Source organism: Gracilinanus agilis, chromosome 4 (genome assembly GCF_016433145.1).
Source record: "Gracilinanus agilis isolate LMUSP501 chromosome 4, AgileGrace, whole genome shotgun sequence".
NCBI classification, from domain to species: domain Eukaryota; kingdom Metazoa; phylum Chordata; class Mammalia; order Didelphimorphia; family Didelphidae; genus Gracilinanus; species Gracilinanus agilis.
The window spans coordinates 263,621,649-263,646,817 of record NC_058133.1 but is presented as its reverse complement, the minus strand read 5'-3'; the positions used below and the strand labels follow the sequence as shown (position 1 = coordinate 263,646,817).

Sequence of the window (25,169 nt, the reverse complement as noted above, 5' to 3'; positions counted from 1 at the left end):
CAGCCCAATGGGAGCATACATGGGGTAAGATGGGCAGCTTACAGGTGACAGAGCTGGAGGGGAGTGGAGAGCTCAGGCCACATTCCCTCCCCCTCTCTACACTGGCTGAGGACATTTCCTCACTTCACCCACCCCTCTGCCCAGCAGCCCAATGGGAATACTTCCTTCCTTCTCTGCCTGGGATAAAGGGTAGGGGTGGTTGGGGGGGAGGGCATGCTCAATACTCAGTGTGGGGGGGGAAGAGCATGGCATTCCATTTCTAAAAGGTTTGCCATTACTATTCTAGAGTTTTCTAGGAATTTATTTCAAGCTCACTGATATAGACTAATGTGATCCCTACTTTGAAAACAGAAACATCTGTTCTTTTCCACTCTTTCATTACCTCTGCCTCCATAGCCTTTAAAATATTACTGACAGTGTAGCTCAATGATCATATCTGTCAGAGCAGATTTTCAGTAAATACTCTCTGATTAATTGATTAGCTGCCAATATTTCATCTCCAGCCAAAACACAGAAAAATACTTTTGATCAGCTTACAGTTTCATCATAGGCTGAATTGATTCCAGCCTCCAGAGAAATATGTTTCAGTGCTTCCACTCACACCAACATTGTACAGTCAAGAATTCAGAGACCATAATTTCCTGCCTTTCTTTCTCTCAGCTTCACTCTCTCCACCCAAGGATGACTACTTGACACTATCTATGTCCCTGCTTTTCTGGAGCCTCACCTTCAGGTAGACTTACCTCATTATGTTCTTTCAGTTTTGTTTTCACTGACCTGTCAGGCACTCTTTAGCCATGACCTATCAGATATTCTTTATCATATCAAACTTTTAAAAGAATGTACTAGATGCCAAAGGTAGAGCATTCAGACAGAAAGATGAACATGTCAATGCCGTCTCCACTAGAGTTGCACTTAGGGCTGTGTTCCCTTCTCCTACACCTTGTCTACCCTGAGTTATAGTCACCAACCACTTCCTTCAATCCTACAACACACAGTATTTTCTCTCATCCTTTGTTTCTCTCCAAAGACAGATGTTGTAAGAGAGTTTATCCCTTCTATTACAAATGAACACTTAGGACTTTTCCGTAATTCCCATTTCTCATTCATTCTTTGTCAACATTTGAACATACACTTAGGATCCCGTCACTTTTCCCCACTGTGAAACCAAAATCTGAATTGCTTTTTGTTGCTGTTAAATTTATCTTAAGAGGTTGATTTTGGGGTTAGATATAATTTTATTGGTTATATCAGGTTTATTGATTAGGCCAGCATCATAATCAATAAAATGATATAGGTCTCTCTGGTTTTCTTGGGACCAGGGACCACCTGAACTGGTTCAATCCACTTAATAAATAGATTTTTAGGAGCTCTTTTAATCAACCCTTCCCTTGACCATCCCAAGACATCTTTAATAGGTAATAGCTAATTAAGAAGTGGTCCACCAACCAATCTACCCCTCCCCATCTCCACAGGTAGACATGTCATGTACACCATAAAAGAACCTTTGTCCCTTTCATTTATTAAACAAATTCTGTTAAAAGGGAAGATATTCCTTGGGATTCCCAAGGACAAAAACATTTCAAAAAGCAGCAAATTGGATGGTATCTCTGATCCTGATCCCAGACACAGGAATGCATAGTAATTCTCCTAATGTATAGGAATTAATACAGTATATGAAAAACAAATTCTCATCCTTTCCTTCCTTATTTACTTCTCCTTTTAAAAAAGGTTGGTCTTTCATCTCCTAAAATTTTACCTGTTTTCCTATTGAATACCTTCCTCTTTTTATTTCCTCTCTCATTTCCTTCTTTATTAGTAGCCTCTCCTTTTCTCAACTGATTCTTTTGTTTTATTTTCAGACATATACATTTGCTCCACTGGCAAAAGACCTTTTCATTTATCTTCAAATGTCTTTTCTTACATTCACATCCATACTGTTACTGATTCTTGCTATATCTCCTTTTCTCAAACTCCCACCCTAAGCTCTGAGGTTTTTGTTTCTCCTTTCTCCTCCACTGTTCTTTTCCACTCTTTCATTACCTCTGCCTCCATAGCCTTTAAAATATTACTGACAGTGTAGCTCAATGATCATATCTGATTTCATTATGTCATGTCTAAAAACACAGTCAGAATGCATATGGGGACAAGTGAAACCTGATGTCTATTCATGAGCAAATATGAGTCTTGAGCTTTCTTTCTATATATCTAACTCTTGGGTCAGCAATTCTGTCATGATTCAAAGGGCCCGATTTTCTCATTCTTTTGCATCTTTTCCCCACACAAGAATGTAACCCTTTACACCTACCCCATAGCAGTGTCCTGGGCTCTCTATCTTTTTGTCTGACTGTCTCTCATCTTTCTCTTTGTGCAATTCTTCAAGCTTTTGTGGCATAACCATCCATTTCTACAGTTTCCCAGCTGTGTAAAAGGTAACTATGTATAGTACTTCAAATTTTTGATGCTACCTTTATAGCAAAGCAATAATCTCCAGTGTCTTTTTCTTCCCTCAGCTATTGAGCAATTGCTCTTCTTTCATAATCCTTTCTCTTGTTTTTTTGAGGCTCTCCTAATTACCCTGCACATACTACCATAATTAGGGAGAGTATACTTCTATTCCTACCTTACAATCAAAAATCTCTTTTGGCCCAACATCTGTTTCCATCAGCAGACTGAATAAAGTTTTATGGTACTGGATAAAATTGTTGAACACACATCTTCATTACTGCATTTGCCCAAGTTTATATTAGTTATTACTATTAATAATTTGTTATCCACCAGCAGTTCTTCAATGAAAAATCTCTAATGTCTTTGCTTTTAATTTCCTTATTGACATTATTATTTCTCTTATTCTATATTATAGTCCAGAGCCTCTAGTTGAGCAGGAACTAAAAGGCAAAGAGGCTTGAGATTCTCTTCCCCACTCTTATATTCCTGCTACTAGGAACATTTTTTAATTAAAAAGAATTTTTTTTTTACTCATCCCCCTCCCTCCCCTCTCCACACCATAGAAGGCATCATCCAGCAAAATATATAGATTAGTCTTTCATGTTTCCACTTCTCAGTTCATTCTCTGGAAATAAATATTCAAGTTATTCTTCAAATTTTAAATCTATAGCTAAAATGTCCTCTTGGTATTATTTGTTTTCACTCTTCATTATCTCACAGTTTTTTTACACGCTTAAAAATTTTAATCCGATCACCATTTCTAATGGTGCAGTAGTATTCCATCACAATCATATTCCACAGTTTGTTTATCCATTTCTCAATTAATGGGCATCCCCTTGATTTCCAGTTCTTTGCCACCACAAAGAGAACTGCTGTAAATATTTTGGAACGAATAATTTCTTTTCCCTTTTCCCGGGTCTCCTTAGGAAGTAGAGCTATAAATAGTTTTATAACTGTGCATATCCTTAGACTCAGAAATAATATATACACAATTGTAAAACTCTTTATTATAGCTTTTTGGGGTGTAATTCTAAATTGCTCTCCAAAATGGTTGGATCCATTCACAATTACATCCACAACTATTTGTGTTCTCACTTTTCCACATCTCCTCCCACATTAGTCATTTTGCCCTTTTGTCATTTTAGCCAATCTGATGGGTGTGAGATGATGCCTCAGAATTGTTTTGGTTTGCATTTTCCTAATAAGTAGAGAGCATTTTTTAATGTACCTAGATATAGCTTTGATTTCTTCATCCAAAAACTGTGTTCATATTTTTTTGCCCATCTTTCAAATGGTGGCTCTTCTGTAAATTTGACAAAATTCTCTCTAATTTTCAATATGAGACCTCTATTCAAGACTATGAAAATTTTTCCTTGTTAGGGACTGAGATCTCAGGGTCTGAAAAGGCAAAGGTCTGTTGACCCCTGATGTTAGGTTAGGTCCAGAGTCTGACTAAGGCCTGAGATCCCTCAGCTTCTACATTTCCCACCATCAAAATAGTTGATTCCCTCAGTTTCCACATTTCTCAACAAGTTGCTGATTTGAGGCAATAATCTTTTCCCAGGCTTCTTTCCCAGACAGATAAACATGTTTTATCAGCACCTGCTTCTCCCCTTTCTCAGTTCCTGTTATGGCTCTGGATACCCCCACCTTCAGTTCCTTGCTCAAGGCTCTTTCTCTCTAAAGACTACCTTTGTTTATGGGAAAGTTGCTTGAATTTTCATGAGAAAAATTCCTTGTGTTTTTTCTTTAAAAACTTGTGTATTCATTCAATAAACAGCGCTCAGGCATCATCAGGCTCTTCTGATCCCAAATTTTGTCTTGTCTCTCTTCTTTTCCTTTGCCCTTACTCGAGTTACTTTGGTTCCCGTTCTGCCCTGCAAAAGGGGCTCTATCATTTCCTCTCAATCTTCTGCTTTCTTTCTAATCTTAGCAATATTTGTTTTATTCATACAAAATCTTTTCAATTTAATATACTCAAAATTATCCATTTTATATCTCACAATACTCTGTATCTCTTGTTTACTTATAAATCCCTCTCCTATCCATAAATCTCATAGGCAATGTGTTCCCTATTCTTCTAATTTGCTTATGCTATCTCCTTTTATGTCTAGATCAGTGGTTCCCATACTTTTTTGGCCTACCGCCCCCTTTCCAGAAAAAATATTACTTATCCCCCTGGAAATTATTATTATTTTTAATTTTAATAGCAATTAATAGGAAAGATAAATGCACCTGTGGCCATCACTGCCTCCCTGGATCGCTGCAGCACCCACCAGGGGGCGGTAGCACCCACTTTGGGAATCACTAGTCTAGATCATATATACATTTTGATCTTATCTTACTGAATGGTATAAGACAGTGATGGGCAAACTACCACCAGTGGGCCAGATGTGGCCCCCTGAAATGTTCCATCCGGCTGCATGACATTATTCCTAATCTGATGAATACAATGATTAGGATACAATACAATAAAACTTCAAAAAAGTTGCCTTAGAAACATACTGATGGATGAGCATTTCCTTTCCTTTGGCTCCCTCTTTAAAAAGTTTGCCCATCACTGGTGTAAGATATTGTTCTATACCAAGTTTCTGCCAAACTCTAGTTGTCCTGGCAATTTTTACCAAATAGTGATTTCTTATCCCAATAGTCTGGATCTATATTTTTGTCAAATACCAGATTACTGTAATATTTTGCTACCATTTGTTTTATTTCTGTTCTGTTTCACTCATCTACCTTTCTATTTTGTAGCCAGTACCAGATAGTTTTAATCATATTGTTTCATAATACAGTTTAAAATCTGGCACTGCTAGATTTTATTTATATTTTTCACTAATTTATTTGATATTTTTAATCTTTTGTTCTTCCAAATTAATTTTATTATCTTTTCTAGCTCAACAAAATAAATTTTTTTGTAATTTAATTGGGATGACATTAAATAAGTTGATTAAATTAGGTAGGATTATCATTTTAATTATATTGACTCTGCCCATCCATGAACAATTAATATTTCTCCACTTATTTAAATCTGACTTTATTTGTGTAAAAAGTATTTTATAATTATGTGTGCGTAGTTCCTGGATTTATTTTGGCAGATATACTCTCAGGTATTTTGTTCTGTCTTTGGTTATTTTAAGTGAGGTATCTCTTTCAGTCTCTTTTTCTAATGATAGATTGTTAGTAATAGATAAAAATAATAATGATTTATGTGGGTTTATTTTGCAACCTGCTACTTTGCTAAAATTATTGATAGTTTCAACTAACTTCTTAGTTGAATTTCTAGGATATTCCACATATACCATCATATTGTCTGCAACAAAGATAGTTTTATTACCTCTTTGCCTATTCTGATTCCTTCAGTTTCTTTTTCTTCTCTTATTGCTTTTTGTAACATTTCTAATACTATATTACATGATTTTGGTGATAATGGGCTTCCTTGTTTCACTCCTGATGTTATTGAAAAGACTTCTAGCTTATCCCCATTATAAATAATACTTGCTGATGGGGTTTTAGGTAAATATTATTTTAAGAAAAAATCCTTTAATAGCCATGCTTTCAAGTATTTGTTTTTTAACCTTTACCTCCCACCTTAGAATCAATACTGTGTATTGGTTCTAAGGCAGAAGAGCGGTAAGGGCTAGGTAATTGGGGTTAAATGACGAGCCCAGGGTCACAGAGCTAGGAAGTGCCCGAGACCATATTTGAAACTAGGACCTCCCATCTCTAGGCCTGACTCTCAAATCACTAAGTCACCCAGCTGCCCCTCTTTCAAGTATTTTTTTTTTTACATTTTTTAAAACATTTATTAATATTCATTTTTAACATGGTTACATGATTCATGCTCCTACTTTCCCCTTCACCCCCCTTCACCCCCCACCCATGGCCGATGCACATTTCCACTAGTTTTGTCATGTGTCCTTGATAAAGACCCATTTCCAAATTGTTGGTAGTTGCATTGGTGTGGTAGTTTCGAGTCCACACCCTCAATCATGTCCACCCCGACCCATGCGTTCAAGCAGTTGTCTTTCTTATATGTTTCCTCTCCTGCAGTCCTTCCTCTGAATGTGGGAAGCGCTCTTTACCATAAATCCCTCAGAATTGTCCTGGGTCATTGCATTGCTGCTGGTACAGAGGTCCATTACATTCAATTTTACCACAGTATATCAGTCTCTGTGTACAATGTTCTTCTGGCTCTGCTCCTTTCGCTCTGCATCAGTTCCTGGAGGTCTCTCCAGTTCGCCTGGAACTCCTCCAGTTTATTATTCCTTTTAGCACAATAGTATTCCATTACCCGCATATACCACAGTTTGATCAGCCATTCCCCAATTGAAGGACATACCCTCCTTTTCCAGTTTGTTGCCACCACAAAAAGCGCAGCTATAAATATTTTCATACAAGTCTGTTTATCTATGATCTCTTTGGGGTACAAACCCAACAATGGTATGGCTGGATCAAAGGGCAGGCATTCTTTTATAGCCCTTTAAGCATGATTCCAAATTGCCAGCCAGAATGGCTGGATCAGTTCACAGCTCCACCAGCAATGCATTAATGTCCCAATTTTGCCACATCCCCTCCAGCATTCATTACTCTCCCCTTCTTTCATTTTAGCCAATCTGCTAGGTGTGAGGTGATACCTCAGAGTTGTTTTGATTTGCATTTCTCTAATTATTAGAGATTTGGAACACTTTCTCATGTGCTTATTGATACTTTTGATTTCTTTACCTGAAAATTGCCTATTCATGTCTCTTGCCCATTTATCAATTGGGGAATGGCTTGATTTTTTATACTTTTTTTTACATTTTTAAACCCTTAACTTCTATGTATTGGCTCCTAGGTGCAAGAGTGGTAAAGGTGGGCAATGGGGGTCAAGTGACTTGTCCAGGGTCACACAGCTGGGAAGTGTCCGAGGCCAGATTTGAACCTAGGACCTCCTGTTTCTAGGCCTGACTCTCAATCCACTGAGCTACTCAGCTGCCCCCTCAAGTATTTTTTTTTCTGTTTTTTTTTTTCTTTTTTTTTTAAACCCTTAACTTCTGTGTATTAGCTCCTAGGTGGAAGTGTGGTAAGGGTGGGCAATGGGGGTCAAGTGACTTGCCCAGGGTCACACAGCTGGGAAGTGTCTGAGGCCGGATTTGAACCTAGGACCTCCTGTCTCTAGGTCTGGCTCTCAATCCACTGAGCTACCCAGCTGCCCCCTCAAGTATTTTTTAATAGGAATGAGTGTTGTATTTTGTCAAAGACTTTTTCTGTATCTGCTGATATAATCATATTATTTTTATTAATTTTGTTACTAACATAATTAATTATGTTGATAGTTTTCCTTTTATTAAACCATCCCTGCATTCCTGGTATAAATCCTGTTGGGTCACAATGTATAATCTTTATGATATATTGTTGAAGTCTCCTAGCTAATATTTTATTTAGGATTTTCACATCCATATTCACTAATGAAATTTTTTGCTAGGCTTTCTTCTTTTATTGATTTTTTTCTTTTTTTCTTATTTTTTTTTTTTTAGAAACAACTGCTAGATTTACTTACTAATACAATGGTTTTTTGCATTCAACTTTATTTATTGTATTGATCATTCCTTAGATTTTTAGCATTTCTAATTTGGTGTTTACTTGGGGATTTTTAATTTGTTCTTTTTCTATTTTTTAAAGTTGTACTCCCAATTCATTGATCTATTTTATTAATATAAGCATTTAGAGATGGTAATTTTGGTATGTTTCCTCATTATTATCACTCTCTTTAATGGAATTTATTTATTATTTCTGTGACTTGTTCTTTAACCCACATATTCTTTTTTCCATTAAAAAAAGTTTTTAGTTATTTGTAGAAACAATTTTTGACAATTGTTTTTTGAGATTTTAAAATTCAGATTTTTCTCCCTCTCTGAGGCAGTGAATAGTCTGATATGGGTTATTCCTATACTTTCATGTAATGCATGTTTCTATATTACTGATGTCATGAAAGAAGACGTACATCACACATACAATAGAAATCTTATGAAGGCAATATAGTGGAAGATACCTATGGAGAGCATTTTCATTATGAGTTTTTTTAGATATCCTGCAGGCTTATAATACTGCTGATAATGGCTTAGCCCTCCACATTTGATCATCATATAATATTTGTTACTGTATATGTAATGTTCTCCTGGTCCTGCTCACTTTACTTTGCAGCAGTTCATATAAGTCTTTCCATGTTTTTCTAAACTCATGCTGTTCATCCTGCTTTATGAAAGCACAATAGTACTTTACATTAATTCATAACAATCATATACTATAATTTGTTCTTCCATTTCCCAAATTAAGGACAACTCTTCGGTTTCTAATTCTTTTCCACTACAAAAAGAGTTGCTAAAAATATTTTGCTACAAGTAGGTCTTTCCCCCTTATCTCTAATCTCTTTGGTATACAGAACCATTAGTGGTATTACTGGGTCAAAGGGTATGCATTGTTTTGTGGACCTTTGGACTTGGTTCTATATTGCTCTCCAGAATGATTGTATCATATCAGTTCATAGTTCCACCAACAGTATATTAGTTTTTCCACATGCCCTCCAACATTTGTAATTTTCCCTTTTGGCCATGTTAATCAATCTGGTAAGTAGGAGGTAGTATCTCAGAGTTATTTTAATTTACATTTCTCTAATCAATAGTGATTTGGAGAACTTTTTCATTTAACTATGAATAGTTTAATTTCTTCCTCTGAGAACTGCCTATTCATATCCTTTGACCATTTTTTGAGTGGGGAATGCTTAGTATTCTTATAAATTTGACACAGTTCTCTGTATATTTGAGAAATGAGTCTTTTGTCAGAGATACCTGCTATAAAATTTTTCCCCCAAATTTCTTGTGTCCCTTCTAATCTTAGTTGCGTTAGTTTTATTTGTACAAACTTTTTAATTTAAGGTAATCAAAATTATCTATTTCATTTTTTGTAATATTCTCTATAGTTTTTTTCACAAATTTTTCCTTTATCCATAAATCTAATGGATGAACTATTCCATGTTCCCCTAATTTGTTTATGGTGTCACCCTTTATTTCTAGATCAAGTATTCATTTTGACTTTTTAACCTGGTATATATGGTGTGAGGTGTTGGTTTATGCCTAATCTCTATCATATTGCTTTCCAGTTTTCCTAGAAGCTTTTGTTAAATAGTGAGTTCTTTCACCAAAAGCTTGGATCTTTGGGTTTATCAAATTCTTAAGTTGCTGTGGACATTAACTGCCATGTGTTGATTACCTAATCTATTCCATTGATCCACCAATCTATTTCTTAGCCAGTAATCGATTGTTTTGATGATCACTGCTTTACAGTATAGTTTAATATCTGATTCAGTGAGGCCTCTTTCGTTCATTTTTTTTCATTAATTTCTAATTTCTTCAATATTCTTGGCTTTTTGTCCTTCCAGATGAACTTGGTTGTTGTTTTTTCTAGTTTTATGAAATAATTTTTAGGTAATTTGATAAGCATGGCACTGAATAGGTAAATTAATTTAGGTAGCATTGTCATTTTCACTATATTGGCTTGACCTATCTATGAGTAATTAATGTTTTTTTCCAATTGTTTGGGTCTGACTTTATTTTTGTGAAGCGTTTGGTAATTGTGTTCATAAAGTTGCTAAATTTGTTTTGGTAAGTATACTCCCAGGTATTTTATATTGTCTAGAGTTATTTTAAATGGAATTTCCTTTTCTATCTCTTGTTGCTGGATTTTGTTGGTGGTAAATAGAAATATTGGTGATTTATGTGGGTTTATTTTATAACCTGTGATTTTGCTGAAGTTAATTATTTCTATTAGTTTTTTCATTGATTCTCTAGGTATAGCATCATAATCATTTGCAAAGTATGATAATTTTGTTTTTCATTGCCTATTTTAATTTCTTCCATTTCTTTTTCTGTTCTTATTGTTATAGCAAGCATTTTTTATACAATGTTAAATAAGAATGGTGATAATAGGTGTCCTTTATCTTCAATCTTCTTGAGAAGAGTTTTAGTTTATTCCCATTATAGATAGTGCTTGCTGATGGTTTTAGATAGATGTCATTTATCACTATGAGAAAGGTTCATTTATCCTAATGTTTTCTAATGTTTTTTTTTTTTGTTTTGTTTTTTATATATTTTTAAACCCTTAACTTCTGTGTATTAGTTCCTTGGTGGAAGATTGGCAAGGGCAGGCAATGGGGGTCAAGTGACTTGCCCAGGGTCACACAGCTGGGAAGTGTCTGAGGCCAGATTTGAACAGAGGACCTCCCATCTCTAGGCCTGGCTCTCAATCCACTGAGCTACCCAGCTGCCCCCTCTAATGTTTTTTTAAGGAATGAGTGTTATAGTTTGTCAAATGCTTTTTCTGCATGTATTGAAATAATCATTATGGTTTCTATTGGTTTTGTTATTGATGTGTCATAAAAAGAGTTTGGAAGGATTCCTTCTTCCCTTATTTTTTCAAAATAGTATATGTAGTATTGGAGTTGTTCTTTGAATGTTTGAATTTTTGTGTTTCATTTTCCATTTGGTTAATGTTATTTTCTAAAGAGTTATTTTCTGCATTTTTTTCTCCCTCCATTTCCATTTTGTCCATTCTTTTCCTTGGGGGATTATTTACTTCAGTGTATTTTTGTGCCTCCCTTTCTTTTTGCCTGTTCTAGTTTTTAGGAAGTTGATTTCAACAATGAATTCCCCCACACCCCTGCTATTGAGTTTTTCTGTCAATTGTCTTTATTTTATTTTTTTTTAAACTTTTCAGATTCTTCCAGGGGTTTGGGGGGGCTTGGCATCCTTTCACACTTTCCTTTGAGGCATCACATGCTTCCTTCTTGTCATTGTTGTCCTCTTCTGAGTTGGAGTAATAGATCTCTTAATTGTTTCAATTATCACCTTCCTAGGGCTTCCCTGTCACTAAAATAACTTCCTTTTACTCATTTTCCTATATTTTGAGGCTCTTTGCTCTTCTTGGGATAAAGGATGCATTGTTCCAAGCTTGCAGAGTACTCTTCTCTGGTACCTACGGTAGGCAGGCTCGGCTACCCTTGTTTCTCATAGTGTGTCTGTTGATTGATATGCCCTGCTGGCTTGCCTGGGGGGAGGTTTTCAGCTATTTTGTCTAGTTATAGTCAGCACCCTGTGCCACCTATTGTTTTGTGGGATGGTTTTTTGATCTTCTGCTTACCTGCCCCTGACAAGTGGCTTGGGATAGACAGGTCTCCTGCTCTGGGCTCTGGGCTCTGCTGTCTCAGGCACTCTGTCACTAAGCATAGTTTCCTGCAGTTCCAGTTCCCCCTCTCTACTTCCTTGTAGCCTCAAGACTGCTGCCATGTGAAAGTTTGTAGGTTTCCTGCCTTCTATACTTGTGTAGAGTGGTGCATGCTAGGCTTCCTCCCATTCTGCAGCTTCATTGCCTCTGTCAGAGCCAAAGTGTATTGGACTGCTTCGAGTTCTGCTGGTTCTTGCAGTTTCTGTGCTGCCTGTGCCATTCTCTCCTTTTAGCTCAGTGAGATATGTTCCTCCAGCTTTTCTTTGTTTTGAGGTGATTTATTCTCTCTTTTTATGTGTGCAGAGGAATTGGGGAAGTGGAGGATCCTTTACTCTACCATTTTAGCTCCCAACATTGCAACTCTCTCACTTATTCTTTAGGATTAAGTTATTTAGTCTCCAAGTACTTTTTAACTATCTGTTTTCATGGTCCCTTATGTACAATTTTATCATTTTATCGTCTAAATTGATTGAATTTTTTTATTGAGTTCTGTTTTTTTTCCTCCAAGAATAGTTCAAACTCCTTTAGTTCATTAAATAATCATTTTTTCCCTGGTATAATTATGCTCAAATTTGCTGGGTATATTATTCTTGGTTGTAAACTGAGCTCCTTTGATCTTTGAAATATTGTGTTTCATGCTTTCCTCCTTTTGTTGAATGTTGAAGCTGCTAAGTTCTGTGTTATTCAGACTGTAGCTCCACAGTATTTAAATTGTTTCTCTTTTCTTGTTGCTTGTAACATTTTCTCTTTAATATCAAGTGGCAACATTTGTACAACCCAGTGGAATTGCTTGTTGGCTCTGGGAGGGGGGGAGGAAAAGAAAATGAATCATGTAAACATGGAAAAATATTTTAAAAAATAAATAAGACTCAGTTCAAATGCATATATATGTGTGTGTGTGTGTGTGTGTGTGTGTGTATCCTCCTTAACCTAGAAGCTATGGAACTTAGCAGTGATGTTCCTGTGAGTTTTTATTTTGGGGTCTTTTTGTAGTGTTATTCAATAGATTCTTTCAGTTTCTTTTTTGCTTTCTAATTCTATAGCATCCCGCAATTTTCCTTAATGATTTCTTGGAATATGGTGTCTAAATTCTTTTTTTTTGATCATAACTTTCCAGCAGTATAATAATTCTTATATTGTCTCTCTTTGATCTGTTTTCCAGGTCAGTTGTTTTTGTAACAAGATGTTTCATATTCTCTTTTAATATTTCATTCTTTTTATTATTTTTTTTTTGTTTCTTGTTGCCTTAGAAAGCCATGGTTCCCTTTTTCCAATTCTAATTCTTTTTTTAAAAAACCCTTATCTTCTGTCTTAGAATCAATACTGTATATTGGTTCTAAGGCAGAAGAGCAGTAAGGGCTAGGTGACGGGGGTTAAATGACTTGTCCAGAATCACACAGCTAGGAAGTGTCTGAGGCCAGATTTGAACCTAGGACCTCCTGTCTCTAGGCCTGACTCTCAATCCACTGAGCTACCCTGCTGCCCCCTTATTGCTCTTATTTTTCTAGTTTTTCTTCAACCTCTCTCATTTGGTTTTTGATATCTTTTTAAATCTCTTCTAAAAACTCTTGTTGGGCTTGTGACCATTTGATATTTTTCTTTGTATTTTAGAAGTAGGTATTTTAATTTTGCAGTTCTCTGAATATGAACTGAAGTCTTCTCTGTCCCTGTAATAGCTATCTATAGCTCAGTTCTTTCTATTTGGCCTATCTATTTCCTCACCCCAACTCCTCTTCCCTCCCCTCCACAAATTTTAGTTGCCAAACCAATAAGATTAACTGTTAGTTTTATGTTTGAGTTGAACTCTCTTCCCAGGGTGTGGGGGGTGATGCCTCAGGTTTCATATTTTTTGTGTTTGTAATTTCTTGGGTCCTACTTAGTTCTTCCAGTTTCTATAATCTAGGGCCAGGTGTAGTCCTTGCTTCCCCTACCTCAAATCCCAGTTTGTGATTGACCTCAGGCCCACCAATTAGGAACAATCCTTGCCACCCCCCCCTTAGTTCTGCCACTGCAAGCAAATAGCTCATGGCTCCCCGCTAGGATAGCAGCCAAGGACTCCACTCTCCTGTGGGTTACCATACCCACCAGGGTCCCAGCTGCTTAGCAACTACACTCACCTGTGTATGCTCCCTCTTTGCTCCTCCTCTCTTGAAGCCACAGCCTAGGACAGACCTGGTGTCTGATCAATGTACCAGGGCCCCTGAAACAATCCCTGTTCAGCAGTCAATTCCCATCTGTGGATAAATAGGGACCCCTGGACTTGAGGCTGCAGTCAACACTCTGCTCCTATGGCCCACTGCCTTCTGACTCCAATAGTGTCTGCTACTGGGATATAGACTTCCAGGTCAAACAGACAAGGTGAGGCTACCTGTCCCCAGGGCTTGTGGCTTGTTGATTCCTCAGTGTTTGCTCCCAGGTAGCCCCTCCATCCCAGGAACAGAGCCCACCTTTTATAGTTTTTTTTTAAGTTAAAAGAGAAGAAGTAGCCTGGAAAATGAGCAAACAACTGCAACAAAAAGAAATTCAACAAAAAAGGTATTTTGTTGACAGGTAAGACCAAAACACAAACTTAGAAGACAACAAAGTCAATACTACTGCTTCCAAGAAAAATATGCATTGTCCTTAAGCCTAAAAAGCATTATTGGAGGAACTCAAAAAGGTTTTGAGAAATCAAATAAGAGCTGTAGAAAAAAAGTTTGGAAAAGAAATGAGTGATACATGAGAATCAGGAAAAAAGAGTTGACAGCTTGGTAAAGAAGACACAAAAAATACTGAAGAAAACAATATCTTAAAAAACTCAATAGTCCAATTGCTAAAAGAGGCACAAAAATCCACTGAAGAGAATAATTCTTTTAAAAAAAGAATTGGCCAAATGAAAAATGTGGCACACAAGTTCATTGAAGAAAAGAACTTTTTAAAAAGTAGAATTGGCCAAAAGGAAAAGGAAGCATAAAAGCTCTCTGAAGAACATAATTTCTTAACATTTAGAATTGAACATGTGGAAGCAAATGTCTCCATGAGACATTAAGAAACAATCAGTTAAACTCAAAAAACTGAAGAAAATATGAACTATCTCATTGGAAAAATAACTGACCTGGAAAATAGGCCCAGGAGAAATAATTTAAGATTATCAGACTACTGAAAGTCATGATCCCAAAAGGAGTCTACACATCTTCTTTCAAGAAATTGTCAGTGAAAACTGCCATGATATTCTAGCACCAGAGTAAAATGGAAATTGAAAGAATCTACTGATCACCTCCTGAAACAGATCTCTCAACATGTAAACTCCCAGGAATATTATAGCCAATTTCCTGAGCTTCCAGGTCAAAGAGAAAATATTGCAAACAGCCAAGAAGAAATAATTCAAATATCATGGAGCCACAATCAGGATAACACACAATTTAGCAGTTTTTACATATATTAAAGATTTGGAGGGCCTAGAATATGATATTCCAGAGAGGCAAAGGAGCTAGGATCACAAGCAAGAATCTCCTACCCCACAAAACTGAGTATAATCATTCAGAAAAAATAAATGCATATTCAATGAAATAGAGGACTTTCAAACATTTTTGATGAAAAGATCAGAGCTCAAGAGAGGCATAAAAAAGTAAACAGAAAAGAGGACTCAAAGAGGATTCAATAAGTTTAACTGCTTACATCCTTACATGGAAAGATAATACTTGTAACTACTAAGAATTTTATCTTTATTAGAACAGTTAGAAGGAATGTACATAGACAATAGGGCAAGGGCATGGGTTGAATATGATGAGATGTTATCTAAATAAATAAAGAGTGAGAAGGAGTAATGTATTTGGAGAAGGGAGAAGAGAGAAATAGAATAGGGTAGATGCTTGAACCTTATTCTCATCAGAATTGGCTCAAAGAGGGAAAAATATACACATTCAGATTGTTATAGAAATCCAACTTACTCTATAGGAAAGAAAGTAGGAGGAGAAGAGGAGAAGAGTAGTAGAGGTATTGATAGAGGAGAGGGAAAATTGGAGGAAGTGGAACCAAAACACTTTTGAGGATGGACAGAATGAGGGAGTAGGATAAATGGGGGAAATAGAATGGCAAGAAATAATCATAATGTGAAAAAAAATTTACAAGTCTCTAATAAAAGTTTCATTTATCAAATACATAAAGAAATGAGTCAAATGTATAAGAACATGTCATTCCTCAATTGATAAATGATCCAAATATATGAAAAAGTAGTTTTCAGACAAAGTCACTAAAGCAATATATAGTCATGTGAAAAAAGTTGTAATTCACTATTTATAAAAACTCTTACCTTCTGTCTTAGAATCCATTCCAAGGCAGAAGAGATTTAAGGGCTAGGCAATTGGGATTAAGTGACATGTCCAGGGGATCACACAGCTAGGAAGTATTTGAGACCAGATTTGAACTCAGTGCCTCATGGCTCTGGGCCTGGCTCTCTGTCCACTGAACCAACTAGCCACCCTTCTAAATCACTATTAATTATATAAGTGCAAATTAAAATAACTCTCAGGTATGACCCCACTCTAATCAGATTGGCTAGTTTGACAGAAAAGGAAAATGAGAAAATTTGGAGGGGATGTGGGAAAATTGAGACACTAATGCACTGTTTTTGGATTTTACTATTCTTGAGAGCATTTTAGATCTATGCTCAAAGGGCGATAAAACAGTATATTCCCTTTGACCCAGCAATACCATAATTAGAATACCAGAAAAAGTAAAAACAAAAGGAAAAAAACATACATGTACAAAAATACTTAAAACAGCTCCTCTTTTTATAGTGACAAAGAATTGGAAAGAGAGGAGATATTTATCAATTGGGGAATGGCCGAGTAAGTTGTGGTATATGATTGTAATGGAATATTATTATGGTATATAAATGATGAATAAGAGGATTTCAGATAAACCTAGAAAGTCACAAATTGATACAGAGGTGAAGTAAACAGAATCAGGAATACATTGTGTACAGTAACAGCAACATTAAATGATGAACAATTGTGAATGATGAGGCTATTCTCATCAATACAGTGATCCAATACATTTCCAAAGGACTCATGATAAAAAATGTCAACTGCTTCCAGAGAAAGAATTGATAGAGTCTTGAATCCAAATCAAAACATACTGTATTTCACTTTCTATCTTCTTTTTTTGTTTATGCTTTCTTCCATAAAAGGATTAATATGAGGAAATGTCTTACTTGATTGCACTTGTAAAATCTAGATCAGATTGCTTACCCTTTAAGTGAGGAGGGAGGAGAGGGAAGGAAGAAAGGAGAGAATTTGAAATTCAAAAATTTTAAAAAGCAAATGTTAAAAATTGTTTTTTACACATAGTTGGGGAAAAATAAAATATCAAATTAAAAAAAGAAAAAAAATGGAAAAGATTTTTTGTTTATTTGTGTCATCTCTCTTTGCACAAATAATAAAATATTAACTATACTTGTTAATCTTCTTCTTGTCTACCTGTACATTTCCACATTTCTCAAACTTAGCAACTATGACTTCTCCAAATTCTGCAAATCTCTTTGTGTTTTAGGACAAAATCAAAACATTTATGAATTATAAATACCAGGTAAATTATAAAAGTGTAAAGTAGAAATTGTAAAGTGCAAGGTAAAAATGTGTGTTGATTATATCAGAAGTAAATTGTACTATCTCATCTGTCTTCTCGTGTCACTAGACAGAAAAAAAAGTCTAGGCCACCCCTTTGGACAGATCTTCTCTTTATTCCTGAACATTATTATAGGGGAAGAGGTTAAAAGGACTGTGTGCTCCATTCTTTCTCTGAAAAACTCCTATAGATTTACAAGTTCCAGATTCAAAAGCTTTCATTTAATCACATTAATTATCTCCAATAGTATATCTAACATCAAACAGAACACAGATCTGTTTTACATGATAGGAACAGTAATGCCCAACTCTTACATAGCTCATACAGCTGGCATAGGAAAGGAAGGATGTAGGAAGGGGGGAAAGGACTATATCTTTTGGGTCTTGGAGGGTATGACTAAGACTACTCTGCTTCCTTATAGGTGCTCGTGGAAAAGGTTTAAAAATATCGCTTTTGGCATCTTTCCCATCCTAGAATGGATGTATGTATACCGATTCAAGGACTGGCTTCTTGGAGATTTACTTGCTGGCTTAAATGTTGGCCTTGTACAGGTTCCCCAAGGTGAGGAGGTTGTGAAGAAGAGGGAGGGATCACTGGACATAGAACAGAAACAAAACTATGTATTCATGACTTCTTTTTGACATGAAGAGTCTGGGTAGCTTCAAGGGGACTTTTGTCTCACTTTTTCCACCGAGGCAGAACTTGGTCAGTATCTGTCAATCCTCTTATTTTTATCACCAGTTTCGTGTCCATCCCACAGTGCTTCAAACATAGAATAACTCTTATTCACACATAAAAGGATATATCTAAATCCATGGAGCTGAGAACCTCTTTCCTCTTTGTGGAGGTTCATTTTCCCCTGTTTTAGAAGACCTGCATGGGACTCAGCACAGTCATAGGTAATGAGTAGTCTACCAAAGAGAGGGAGATTTGGGATTTGGTCCTTTGTGTTCATAATCTGATATAATATTGCTTCTGTCACATTGCCTCTCCCACCACTCTGCTTCCCTGCCATGGTATTAATTATTTATATTATAGAGAAAGATTCTTAGTCCTTTCTTTGGCCTTTTCTGGTACTATGTTTTTTGCCAATTTTCTAAGGCTATTGGGCCCTAGCCTGTGTTTACTGCCCTGCCCCCCAAGATAGTCTTAGCAATGACATTCTCTCTAGTCCTGGGTTTCAGCCAAGCTTTTCTCTATCAGGGGCTTTGCTCACCTCATTTCTTATCTTTGCCTCTGATAACTGAGAATAAAACCCAGAACTTTATTAAGTTGTCCAGCAGAGAGGAGAACAGCAAAAGGGGCGGCCCATTTCCTGATTGTGTCTGAAAGTTACACATTACATAGAATTCAAACAAAGGAATAAGGAACAGTAACCGTTTCTATGGAGCCTCATGAAGTCAGTTTCCATATAAAACACATGGGTTGCTTGAGATGTATAGTGGGAGAAAACTCCTTCTTTATGTGCCTTACTTCTTTGTGTCTGATTAGCCAAATAAATTGTTGGAATGAGTAGTTATAAGGCAGTTCCCATCACTATAGCTATCATAATGACAGCTTGTCATTTAGAGCAGTGTTCTACAAAGTACATCAGAGGCCCCAAATCCCCAGACGGGCCTGACAGGACCACAAGGAGGATATGAGCAACCAGATAAGTGCAGAAAGATGGCTAGTAGCCCATTCTCCCAAGGACTGGTCTCCAGTACAACCACACCAGCCCCTTCTCCCATTATTTCCTAACCCTCTCACCCACTGCTCCCTCTTGAAGCTGTGCAAACTTCCAGCTCTTCTGAAGCACAGATTCCTCAGGGCAGATGAAACCTAATTGTGACCTAGACATCTTTGCCAGCAGTTGCATGGGTCCCATTAGGAAAACATACACAGAGTAAATATATCTTGCCTTCAAGATAACCTTATGGTTGCAAAAGGTACCCCTCAGTTGGCTCTGTGTTCTGGGGGAATGATCAGTGAATTTGAGCCTCTTTTTTGTTTTTGATGGGACAGAGAAAGTCATCTGGATAGGCAGGTATAATGAATTATAATCTGCCTTGTAGATCTCCTTACACTGTTTTTCTCTCCAAACCTACTCATCTTCCAAATTTCCCTATTTTAATCAAGATTAAACAAGATACACCATCTTTTCAGTCACTTAAGTTGGGCAACCTTAGTGTTATCCGTGCTACTTCTTGTATTTATCCTACATACTTAATCCTTCTCTTTACTTACATAGCTCCCATCCTAGATTAGGCCTCCATCGCTCTCTTCTGGACTATTACAAAAGTCTCCTAACTAATCTCCCTGCCTTAAGTTTCTCTCCGCCCAGTCTTCCCTTCACACAGCTGCCAGAGTGGTTTTCCTTTAATCTGACCATGTCATACTCAGTAATCTAATAGATCCTTATTGGCTCTAACATCATATACTTTTCCTTTAGTTCATCCTTTAAACATTTATATTTTTGTATAAATTTTATAATATATATAATTATTATCATAGTAACACACATATGTAATTTACCAATAAGTAAATATGTAGAAGTTACATGCTCGAAAACATTTTAATCATAAAGGTACACAATCAAAACAGTTTGGAGATGGTTGATTATTTAAAGTCACCTGAGCACTTGGTTTAGCTCACTGTGATGCAGGTGCTCCCCAGTTATTGTACCTTTGATCACTGTTTTCTTCGGTAGTCTCTCCAGCCAATGTCCAAAGCAAGAGGCCTTCTCTGCCTCAGAGAGAGGAATTTAATTTAAATATCCTGTGTGTTCTTTGTGCTTCAGATCACTATGCAGAGCTGGGAAACATTCACAGTAACAGAGAGCAATTCTGATTTTAAGGTGGGTAGGATATCTAAGGCAGGTCCCCTAAGGCTCTGTAGTGAATGTTTTATGTTTTTCTTCATCAGGCACCTGTCACTCCCTTAACAGTTCTGGCCATGGTTCAGGATTTCCTCTTCAGGCCTCCTCTCATAAAAATAATTCTGTAGGAGATTTCCTTGGATGTGCTGCTTACCTCAGGCCCTACTCCATGGACCAAGCCTATTATCTTTGTTTGTGATGGTTCACAGACCATAGATGGATATCTCCCATATTAGCAGAACCTGCACAATTTCTATATTCAACCAGCTAGTTCATTAGTTAGTCACTAATCAATCCATGCCAGGTACCCTGTTCTCAAAAAGCTTACATTTTCCAAGAAGAACTTTGTCTTTCAGTTCCCTCAAAGATGAGGGGAAGCAAAAGAGCCAACCTTCTTGTACATGTGCCTCTTCCCAGGGAGAGGACCTGTACTAAGGAGAGTGACCTTTTGAAAACGCCATGACACATATAACATAGCAGAGCTAGAGACACATTTTTATAATAACAATATTAAGAATTTTAATAGCTAGCATTTATATAGCACTTTAAGGTCTGTAGAGTGCTTTTAAAAGTGTTATTTCATTTGATCCTCATGACAAACCTGGGAGTTAGGTATGCTATTATTATACCCATTTTACAGATGGTGAGCCTAAGGCAGAGAGAGGTTAAATGACTTGTCCAGAGTCACACAACTAATAAGTATCAGAGGCAGGATTTGAATTCAGGACTTCTTGACCATAGGTCAATGTTTAGTTGGTCAGAGAGTAGGGCACCAATGGAATCTAGGATCATAGAACTGAGAACTAAAGCAATAAGCAGTGGAACAAAAAAAAAAGTTAAGAAAAGGGGGCTGGTATAGTGATTTGTCATAATTTGCTATATTTCCTAATTTGGAAACAATCTCTGACCTTTTAACATAAGAAATAAGGAGTCAGGCGTTCACCCATCTCGTCCTCTTTCCGCCATCTTGCAGCGCCGCCACCATGGTGCGCATGAATGTCCTGGCAGATGCTCTCAAAAGCATCAACAATGCTGAGAAGCGAGGAAAACGCCAGGTTCTTATTAGGCCGTGCTCTAAAGTAATTGTCCGGTTCTTAACTGTGATGATGAAGCACGGTTATATTGGCGAATTTGAGATCATTGATGATCACAGAGCAGGAAAAATTGTTGTGAACCTCACAGGCAGATTAAACAAGTGTAGTGTAATCAGCCCCAGATTTGATGTTCAATTGAAAGATCTGGAAAAGTGGCAGAATAATCTGCTACCATCCCGTCAGTTTGAGTTCATTGTGCTTACAACCTCAGCTGGCATCATGGACCATGAGGAAGCAAGACGAAAACACACAGGAGGAAAAATCCTGGGATTCTTTTTCTAAGGGTGTAAAACATACATAAATAAAATGCTCCAATGGACAAAAAAAAAAAAAAGAAATAAGGAGTCAGTCCTGATGGAGTAGAAAGAATATTGGATGTAGAGGAAAAGAACTTGGGTTCAAATCTCAGCTTTAGTACTTATTAGCTAAGCAAGCAACACTGGGTAGACCACAAAGATGAAAAGACAGTCTTATTTTAGGTTCAGTTCCCTCTAAGGGTCCTTTTAGTTTTAGTTATTTTATTCAGTACATAAAACTTAGCTCACTCATCAGACTCATAATCTGTCTTCAAACAACCTGATGAACAGACATATAGAAAGAGGAATTCAGGGAACAAAAATATGGATATAATATAATGGGAAGCTAACTAATTGTCCTCAGAGGTTTGAATTTCTAATATCTCCCTCAGATAAAACAGCATTAAAAGTATAATTATACAAAAGCAGTTAAATATAAGTTTTGTCTTATTTTACCAATCATGACTATAGCTATGGAAAATCCATAGGCTGTCATATTTTGTGATACTGGTGTTTTGTTGGTTTTTTTCTAACACCAAGCAAAGGTCCTATACAATTAGATGTGTTTTATCAAAATCTTGGCACTTTCTCCTCATCCCTGTTTAAGATTAAAGCTTTACATTTGTTTTGCATTCCTTTGACTTATACCTTCATCTTCCTACTCTTTTTTGTTTAAAAAAAATTTTAATTGCCACAATTAATTCATTCATCTCTTTAATCTTTGCCTTCCCCCTCAAGTCCAAATATGTTATTTTGTAGTTAACTGAAACAGTGTAACTTATTTCATTCCTCTCTCCCACCTCATTGAAACAGTGCTTGGTTAATTCCAGCTGAAAATTATATATTGATTAAAAGATTAAGGTCCTATAGTTACATAATTAGATATGTTTTACCAAAGTTTTGGCACTTTCTCCTCATCCTCGTTTAAGATAAAAGCTTCACATTTGTATTGCATCCCTCTGACCTCTCCATACACTTTCATCCTCCTACTCTTTTTCTTCTTTTTTTTTTTAATTTGTAATTGCTACAATTAATCTAAATCTGGCCCAAATTCTAATTTTGTTGGTTTTTCAAGTCAAAAGGTTCTCTGAGGTTAATCCTTTTCATGACTTTTCTCAGGTACCTTGATTTTAAAATGTTCATCTTTTTGTCTTTTAAATAGAATATTTTACTTTATTGGGAAGCTAATTTGGGGGTGGAGTGCTATACCTCTTAATTTTTGGTATATTATATTTCAGCTCCTGTTATTTCTTGGTTTTGTGAAAAAAAATGTTGTGAAATTCAGATTGATGTTTTTTCATATGTGAAGTTTCTTGGCTGCTTGTAAGAACATCTTGTCATTATAATCTTGGAACTTAACAGTGATATGTCTAGGTGAGATGAATTTTGGATGAGCAAAAAGAGATTGGACTAACAATTTTTAAAGGAAAATACAATTGGAAGAAGAATGCCTGTTGCATTCTTAGTATGACAATACATATGGATTCAGTCCATTGAACTATTCTTAGTATGTTGATCTTGGAGTGGCCCAACAGTGCATAATGAATTGGACCAAGAATTGAGTAAGAAGAAGGTAGAATAAATTACACATGGGAAATAATGTACTATTTTCAGTAAACCCAAAATGCTTCTCAACATTGGTGATTTTAATATCAACATTTTTCTAAAAGTTGCTATATAGTTGCAAATTATGGAATACCATACAATCTCTGATGGTTCAAATTCATAGGTAAACCATAGTATGATAACGGATGTACAGTACATGGCTGTTGTGAGAAAGCTGTAGCATATTACCAGTTATAATTTTTGCATAAGAAATCATTTAGAAAACCTAAGGTTAGAAAAGGATATTGTCTGATCAGTTAGCAAAAATGGAAGTGAACAACCAAATTACAGATGCCCGTGGAGTGTATTTTAACACATTGGTGCCCATAAAATGTTAAAAGACCTAAAGGAAGCCTCTGATCATATTGCATGGATTCTCTGTGAAGGAATTCTGAAAGGACATAGACAAAAATAACCTAGAACGAGAAGGCATGAATAAGTTGCAATCTGCACAATTGGTTGTAATATCTACATTGATGAGATCATAGACATATTGAGTTTTTGAGTATTCATTTAATTCATTTTTTTCCCATTTTGTTAGAATTCTTTGTGTTTCTTTTAAAAATTATTTTAGTAATTTAAGATTTTTCTTTTTAGCTTTTCTGATAGCTTGCTCCTTTTGTGGAACATTTCTAATACTGCTTTGGGGAAGGTATTGAGGAGGCCAGCATCTTTGTGACTTGTCACTGCCATCATTCTGTTGAATTTAGGATTTTGTCAAGAGGTCAAATTGTAGACTCTGTTCTTCAGAACTCAGGGTACTCATGAAGTGTTGGTTCTGACAAAGAACAAACTGAATTTCCTAAATTAGACTAGGTCAAAAAATTTTCTATAATCCTATGGTAATAGAGTTATGTGCCTATTTGATGTCTGCTGACCACATGTAATTTACACTGTGTATCACTGCAGGTAATCCTACCCAGATTCTGTCAGTAGCAGAGTGCCACTATAATGAGAAATTACTGTGATACTGAAGAAAAGGGGACCCATGCCAGTTTGGTAGTAAAGAGATTTTATTGGAGGACGGGGGAGACTTACACAAAGCCATTTTTCCTGGGTGGCAGCAGAATACATTCCCATATCACTATTAGTCCAGGCCAGATATTATATAAAAAGAGGACAAAGAAGGCACAATGCCAGGGACAAGACAGGGTCATGTTTAAGTTTCCCTATGGAATAGAGCTGCTTTTTTGTTTATTTGTTTACATTAACCATGATACTTAAGGTCATGTTTTCACACTCTTGTTCCCACCATACACTCCACCCCTTGTGACCTATTCATACATCCTTTCCAACAGTATCTTCCACAGGTTGCCATGTGTTAATAACAAGTGGCTCTATTGTGGAGGGAACAAAAAATCTCAACAATGTTCATTGGAGGCACAATTCACAACAGCAATGTAAGCACAAGTAGGAAAACAATATGACCAATAAGAGAATTATCACATTGTTACAATTTTCTTCAGCTCTACCCCAAAGGAGGTGAAGAAAGAATCAGTGGCATTTGGTAATTAGTGGGACAACTGAATTTCTGAGCTTAACTCATTGTAGACTGGATAAGTTTTCTGACCTAAGTTTGGAGACAAACACAGCTTGGGCAATATTACAACACACTGAGGGTGATACAGAATAACATCAATGGCAAAATGGAATCAAGATCATTTGGTTTTCTCAATTTCCCCTTTTTGTCAATTGGAGACTTGTCACAATTTCCCCTGACTGCTCAATTAAGAGCAATAAGATCGATAAGTCATAGTAGAAGAATATCTAAAATTGATGAACTCTATTTTAGAGGGGAAGGTCACATGATATCAAGATAACTTAAAGAACTCAGTATATAGATAGTGAAACAGAAAGCCAAAGTAATATAATGGTAACCATCAGCATTAACTAACATTAAGTCTCCTTGTATTTTAGTAGCCCACTCCCATTATCCATTTAATCAACACACTTGAATCTTGGACCTCAGATGTTCTGTGTAGTTGTTTAGTCTCTGGAAACATT

At 36.3% G+C, this 25,169-nt stretch overlaps 2 protein-coding genes across 2 annotated transcripts in view; both read left to right on the top strand.

Moving 5' to 3' along the window:
- The window catches only part of SLC26A8 (solute carrier family 26 member 8), a 150,783-nt gene that overhangs the window by 2,490 nt on the left and 123,124 nt on the right, over positions 1 to 25,169 (top strand). The window contains exons 2-3 of the mRNA XM_044672528.1: positions 17,735 to 17,874; positions 24,464 to 24,565. Coding sequence (XP_044528463.1) covers positions 17,735 to 17,874; positions 24,464 to 24,565 — 242 coding nt within the window. The remainder of the gene's footprint in view (positions 1 to 17,734; positions 17,875 to 24,463; positions 24,566 to 25,169) is intronic.
- LOC123244205 (40S ribosomal protein S15a-like) lies at positions 21,117 to 21,598 on the top strand. The gene has a single exon (XM_044672529.1). The coding sequence runs from the start codon at positions 21,154 to 21,156 to the stop codon at positions 21,544 to 21,546; it is 393 nt and encodes a 130-aa protein (XP_044528464.1). The 5' UTR covers positions 21,117 to 21,153; the 3' UTR covers positions 21,547 to 21,598.